General features: G+C 55.2%; 1 protein-coding gene across 2 annotated transcripts in view; it reads left to right on the top strand.

Annotated features, from left to right (window-relative positions):
• Nucleotides 1-384: 384 nt before the first annotated feature.
• The window catches only part of HS6ST2 (heparan sulfate 6-O-sulfotransferase 2), a 278,755-nt gene continuing 272,076 nt past the window's right edge, over nt 385-7,063 (top strand). For both annotated transcript variants that reach the window (XM_036931245.2, XM_036931244.2), the window contains exons 1-2: nt 385-1,166; nt 1,994-2,512. In XM_036931245.2, coding sequence (XP_036787140.1) covers nt 739-1,166; nt 1,994-2,512 — 947 coding nt within the window. In that variant the 5' untranslated portion in view covers nt 385-738. The remainder of the gene's footprint in view (nt 1,167-1,993; nt 2,513-7,063) is intronic.

The raw sequence follows: 7,063 nt of genomic DNA, 5'->3' as shown, positions 1-7,063 counted from the left end.
CTGGGGGGACCTTGTCCTGAAGGGGCATCCCTTCCTTTTTGCTAATCTTACATTCATGGTCCTGCAGCCGAAAAAGTCTTTGGGACACCAGGGATTGAGGATGGTCAGCACTTGCTAGAGGAGGTGGGGTCGGTATCAGGAAGTGGGTTAGGTGGCGCCTGGTTTCCTGCGTTCGAACCCTAGGGCTCTCCTGTGTGACCTTGGGGACATCCCTTCCCCTCTCTGGGCCTCAGTTTCCTCATTTGTCACATCACCTTGGATTAGATGGCCCCACTCTGATGTGGTATTTAGTCACGTATCTTTCATCCAATAAACCTTATGTAAGTGAAGCCTTTCTGTAGGCTCGGGGCTTGATGCCAGGGACTCAGAAAGAGAAGAGGAAGGGCTACTCTCTGCTCTGAAAAGCTTAGATTCCCATTCTGTAACGTTTTTTGGTCATGCTTCTCCTTCATGCTGACTTACCTTTTCAGAAAATGCCCCCGCTTCCGTTGGAGAATGGAAATTGGCGGAGAGAGAGGGAAAACGTCCAATTTGCACCTTTGCTATTTTAGGGGAGGTGGAAATTAAGAGCCAAAGTGGAGTGACGCGCTCACTGGAGTGACCTCCGTTCCCTGAGACAGGAGAAAACCCAGGTCCGCTGCTCGTGAAGTGGCTCGAGCTCTTAAGGCGTGAGGCATTATTACATAAATTCAAGCTCGCTCCAGATCCTTAGTACCCTGAGTTGCCTGAAGGGGGGTAATGGCACTGCCTGCGTGTGGAGCCCGGGCGCTCGGGCGGCCGCTGAAGCCGGAGCGAGGAGCGCCCGCCCGCACCACCTGTCCCCGCCGGCATTCCAGAGTAGAGGCCGAATTGGCAGCGAGCCGGCCCGGATCAGTCGCCGCCTCAGTCCGCGCGGGCCCTCCTAGGGGTGTGTCTCGCGGATTCAACTCCCAGCCGCTCCTGGACGAGCCCCTAAAGGCGTCTTCCTCCCTGGCGGGAGCCGCGCGCGCCCCAATCTTCGCGCTGCTGCCCCGAGGCCGCCGCAGGCGGATGCACGACCTCAGGAGACGGTGGGACCTGGGCTCCCTCTGCCGGGCCCTGCTCACTCGGGGCCTGGCTGCCCTGGGCCACTCGCTGAAGCACGTGCTCGGTGCGATCTTCTCCAAGATTTTTGGCCCCCTAGCCAGGTATGTTTTAGGCGAAAGCGGGACTCGCGTTTCCCGGCCAGGACGCGCAGCAGCCGTGCGGGGAGGGAAAAGCGCAAAGTTCCCGCCGGCCGCTGGCGGCCGGGGCTCAGGGGCTCCGGAGAGGCGCGGCGCGCGTTTGGTCACGCTGCGGCTCTCTCCCCGCGCTTCCGCGGGCACCGAGTGCGCAGCGTCTCCGCTTGCAAGTCGGGCTGCCGGCGGGCTCTTTCCCGCAGGGGATCTCCGAATGCCCGGCTCCGAGCTCACTCAAGGCGGCCTCCAAGGTGGGCAACCGGGTGCGGCTGAGAGCAGGGTTTCGGGGCGCAAGGGGACGGAGCCCGCGAGTCGGACAGGCGGGGAGGAGGCGGCGTGCGCTCCCAGACGACTGGGGCAGGAGCGCCGAGGCGAGTCCGGTGGCGAAACGGGATGGGGATGGGAGCCACGGAGCCACCGAGAGTGGAGCAAGGCGCTCGGGGGCTCGGACCCGGGGTGTCGGGCAACCGGGACCAGCGCGGTCCCGCGGGTACGAAACCCCGCGAAGCGGCTCTGGAGAGCTCCGGCGCGGGGAGAGGGCAGGCAGCCAGCGGGAAGGAGTCGGGGGGAGGGGGTGCGACAGAAGCCACAGCGCTGAGCCTGCCGGGAAGGAAGGAAGCGGGGAAGGGCGCCGCTGCCGCCGCCGCCGCCGCCGCCGCCGCCGCGGTGAAGTACTCGGTGCAGAGGGGAGGCGGAAAGGGGCGCAGCGGCGGCGCCAGAGGGAGGGGGCCGTGCAGGCGCACGGCGAGCGCCGGCTGAGCTGCGGGACTGACGTAACAAGCTTGGGTTTCCCCCAGCGTCGGGAACATGGATGAGAAATCCAACAAGCTGCTGCTGGCTTTGGTGATGCTCTTCCTATTTGCCGTGATCGTCCTCCAGTACGTGTGCCCCGGCACAGAATGCCAGCTCCTCCGCCTGCAGGCGTTCAGCTCTCCGATGCCGGACCCGTACCGCTCGGAGGATGAGAGCTCCGCCAGGTTCGTGCCCCGTTACAATTTCAGCCGCGGCGACCTCATGCGCAAGGTAGACTTCGACATCAAGGGCGATGACCTGATCGTGTTCCTGCACATCCAGAAGACAGGAGGCACCACTTTCGGTCGCCACCTGGTGCGCAACATCCAGCTGGAGCAGCCCTGCGAGTGCCGCGTGGGTCAGAAGAAATGCACTTGCCACCGGCCGGGTAAGCGGGAGACCTGGCTCTTCTCCAGATTCTCCACGGGCTGGAGCTGCGGGCTGCACGCCGACTGGACCGAGCTCACCAGCTGCGTGCCAGCCGCGGTGGACGGCAAGCGCGACGCCAGGCTGAGGCCGTCCAGGTGAGCGCGCCCCGGCTGAGGAGCGGGGCCGGGGAGCTCCTGAGCGGACCTGGGCCTGGGCGGGCGGAGCGCGGTGGGGGCGCGGCCAGCGGCTGCGGGCGACCCTGTACGCCTCCGGGCGCCCCGCAGTTGCGCCCAGGCAGGGAGGGCGCCAGACACCCTGGCGCGCACGCTCCTGGCAATGTGGCGGCCGCGGGAAAGACTGGTTGCTCCCGCCTGAGACCGCTCGTCTGTCGGTCCTGTCCGTCTGTCCTCGTGTTGGCCCGCTTGTTGTCGAGGAGTGCTTGCAGGGAAGAGTCCGGGAGGCCCGTAACGAGCGCCCCTCTGCTACCTCCGGGACAGGGCACCGCACGCAGGCTCCACCGTGGAGCGCCCGAAAGAACAGCTCTAGGCGTGTAGCGTTCCCCAGTCCCTCCATGTCCTCTCCGCAGCCCGGTTCCGAAGCCTCCTTTTCCGCTCTTTCTCTTAACCGTTCCGCTTTCTCTCCCACCCCTTTTCTTGCTTCCTCTATTTGCTTTTCTCTCTTTCTCGTTCTCCTGATCTTGTCAGCTCTTGGACGCTGGCTCTTTCTCCCTCCGTTTTCCTCGCACTTTGTTTATCATTCTTCTAATTTTTTTAACCCTTTCATCTTAATGCGTGAATTTTGTCAGCACTCTCCTTTCTCCCTTCTGTCTGTGCTCTTCCTGGGTGAGTGGGTGCCCCTCTGCTTCTGTTTGCGGACACCCAGCTTGCGCCCCTCACTACTGGCTGTCCGCGAGGCATCCGCGGCGCTTGGCGAGTGCGAGGGGCACCCCGAGGGCCAAAGGGCGGGCTGGGAAGCATTCCCGACCCCTTGTGAGGTTCAGCCTTGAGAAACCTGCCGTTTTACAAACCCTGAGACCCAGCGCGGTGCGCTGCCAGCCCACTTGCTGGCAATTCGGGGCTGATGTGGAAAAAGCTGATTGACAAAGAGCCTGTAGTCAGCTGCTTTTGCAGCTAGAGCATTTTCCTTCGTCCGACCTTAATGCCCGGTTGCTGGAGGTCATGGAGAGCCATAAAGCGGAGAGGGAGGGGCCAGGGTGCGCTGGGGTGCAGTTGCTCCGGCCAGGGCTCCCATTCTGCCACTCTTCCTAAAATAAATCTGGGACAGGGAGTCTGGAGAATGGACAAGGTGAGTTTAGTTGCAAGGAGCCCCTGGACTGGGGTCTCTGGGCTGGCAAGGACATAGCTGTGCTCTCCACGTCCTCCTCGAGGTGACCACAGGGGCCTCTGAGACTGCTGCTACAGCAGCTGCCTACCTGGGCCCGCTCCCAGCTCCCGCTCCCGCTTCCCCCCAGCCCCCCACCGTGGGACAGGCTTGCTAGGCGCCTTGGACAAGGAAGTGCTTCGCAGATGTGTCTTGGAATACAACAGTCCTTGCAGTTTCTTCTGTACAGCTACAGGCAAATGGAGCCCTCTGACTTTCCCGTCACCGTTGAGATTTAGAGGAAACGTCACCCCCTGCTCACTTTTCCTTCCCTCAGTTTACAGTGTCATTTCTTGAATGCTGGAATTCTGGCAGAATCTGTTGAACTTACATTTCCTTTCCAGCATTAACATTTTTTTTCCATCCTAAGAGAACCTTGGCCCCAGGAAGGTTGCTGCCTCAATCCATTGTGAGAATTGTGTAATACCGTGTCACTGCAAGATTCTGGTGTTTAAGAGGATCCCAAACAGCTTGGCAATATTGGAGATAATTTCTCTTGCTGATGGAGCTTGTAGGTGTAGTGAGGGATGGTGATAAAAAAAGCTCTTTAGGGCAAAAAATAGAATCCCACAGCCATGACTGTGGCAGAGAAGTAAAAATAAGGTCTCAGCTACTATGGAAGCCATTGCTCTGTCTGTAGTTATACAGGGCACAGGTGCCTTTTAAAATCCTTTTGGACATGTAGGTCAGGGTGTGACATGATCTAGAACACACATTTTTAATGCGGTCTGAATTTTGCATTTGGTGGCCTGTCCTCTGGCAGATTTCTTCAGAAATTTTCCATAACATAACCAGAACCCTTCAAGGGGAGGGTTCAGCCTCTTGGATTGTCCCAAACTGAAGCAAAATTATTTGAAATGAAGTGAGATTTTTTTGGTCATAAAAAGGGTACTAGCACAGTGCCATCTAGTTTAACCAGAGAAGAACCCCTTTTTAAAGAGTCAGAGTTCCTGGATCTTACAATATTTGCAAAAATGAAATAAAATCTGCTAGAGTAACACATTACTACTCCAAAAGCACCCTTTTATGTCATTAATTCCTACACACCTCTAGAACTCTTCATCTTGAAGAATAGTGATAGCCAGCTTGAGGGTTCCAGAATTTCCCAGGATGTTGACAAATCCCCGCTGACAGGACCAGTTCTGAGTTCTGATAATCTGTAAGAGTGAAGGTATGTGTAAGTGTGAAAGAGTGAGAGAGAGTGTGTGATTGTGTGTGTGAGATTGTGTGTGTGTGCATGCGTGAAAATTTAGACAGAGGCAGCTGTGCTGGCAGTGATGCATGAGGGTGAGGAGCTGGTGTCAGGAGATGAGAGAGTCAGTCAGCCATCGGGAGTTCCTGTGTAGAGCAGCCTTCCATGCCAGCTGGTGGTCTCTGCGCTCTGCTGAACTGAGGGGAACAGCAGCTCTGTCTGTTTGGCCTGGGAGTTCCGACACCTGGGCCTTAATTCCAGGCCAGCCTCGAACCAGCTGTGTGACCTTGGACCAGAGCCTGTCCAAGCTCGTATGTGTGGAGACTGTTCCAGTTTCTGATGAGCTTTCACATCCCTTATCTCTGGTATTTCTCTGTAAACTTGCACTGTCTCTGGGAATAGGGCAGAGTGGGCAAAAGTCTCCCCATTTATCAGATCAGAGTGAAGCCCAAAGGGGCTGGAGGAGTTTCTCAAGGTTATTGAGCTCGTTAGTGGCACAACTGGAATCTTACTCCAGTTCTGTGTCTGATTCCACAGCGCTTGCTCTGTTGACTGCGTCTTGATAAACTAGGGTTTTTGCAAAAACACCGTGAGGTATTCCATGTTAGTAATTACCACCAAGTGAACACTCAATAAGTGTTAACCAGTGTTGTAATTCCCTACATCATCACCATTTTCAGTAATTTTACACATGTGATTGGACCAGGATTGCCACACCTTTTGGGAGAACAGATTTCTACCTCCCTGAGGTGTTATGTCACCCGGCATAGGTCTTGTGTCTAGTTTGCAGAGGAGCCTCTCATTGCTGTGTTGGAAATCACTACAAAGCTGAGCAGGAAGGGAGGATGCTGGGGCCTGGTGAATAGCATTGTAGGAGCCCTCAGCAGCCTCAAGGGCCACCCTGGCCTCACAGCCATCCCGCCATATTAGGGAGGCATGAGAGACCATTGTGGCTGCCAGCCAAGACCCTGAATCCTCTTCCCAGTGCTGCATTTGAGACACTTGCCTGCCTCAGCGGATGGTAAAGTGCTTGGGTGATATGTAACTGCTGAATAGAAACAACAGATCACATTGCCTGGCAAGGACAAAGAGAAAGAGGTTGGCTGGCAAAAGGTTCAAGTTGTTTATTAAGAATAATGTTTCTTTTTTCAAAAGCTAGAAATTGCATTTCATGCGTCTGTCTGCCAATATGTTGTTTGGGGTCAGAGAAGAATCTTGCTCATTTTAGAATTTCTAAGACCATTTGTGAACACGTATAAAAACATTGTTGCCTACCAGCTGTTAAAACTCCCAAATCCTGTAGGGTTTTCTCAGGCCAAATTCCCTCTATTTGTAGCCAACTCTAGTGCACCACGTGGTCGGTGGGAGGAATTTAGAATTGGGCACAAAGAAATGGATGGCACTAGCCTGTTCTTCTCCACCAGGTATATGCTGGCTGGCCCACATCGGGTAGCTAGGCAGTGGGGGCCAGCCAGGTTCTATGGCTCATGCAAGTCAAAGAATCTGATCTTCATATTCATGTTGCATCCTAGATTTTTAGCTCCTCTAGATTTTCCAGCAGCCATATGGAAGAGTAATTAATTGTTGTTTAAGTTTCAGCAGGATAGCACCAACAGGAAAGGACTGAAAGGCATTTATGTGGAGAAAAGCTTTCTTTCTCCTTTTTCTTTTGGTCATTCCTTTTAAAAAAATTGTGGCAAAGGCTTTCTTTTCTTTCCATGTCTTTTTAGAAGGTGGCTGTATTTTGAAAGAGCTTTGTGTTAGTAAGAACTCCATGGCACATGCATCCTGAGCCCCCTGCTCCTGTTCCTTCTCTTTCTGAATTTTGCAGTGAAGTGGGAGGACAGCATAGGCCGTGGTACAGGGTGGGCCAGTGAGGGAAGGGGCTGTTACAGCCAGCAGTGCTGTGCCTCTGGTCCATTAGGCTATAGCTACTGGCCTCTCCTAGGACAAGCTTCATTTAGCTGAGGATGCATTTGTTCAGCTGTCTTCGATAAAAGCTGTTATACCCTCTCACCTATTTCTCAGGAGAGGGGGAGAAATTCACCATGATAACATTTGTGGAACTTGAGCAGTATTAGTTAGATCTCTGCACGGATGGCACACATGTGGTTTGGAGTCCCCACAAAGCTCT

This window comes from Manis pentadactyla, chromosome X (genome assembly GCF_030020395.1).
Source record: "Manis pentadactyla isolate mManPen7 chromosome X, mManPen7.hap1, whole genome shotgun sequence".
In the NCBI taxonomy this organism is placed as follows: Eukaryota; Metazoa; Chordata; class Mammalia; order Pholidota; family Manidae; genus Manis; species Manis pentadactyla.
Note: the sequence above shows the minus strand (reverse complement) of the source record. Positions and strands in the feature narration are given on the sequence as shown.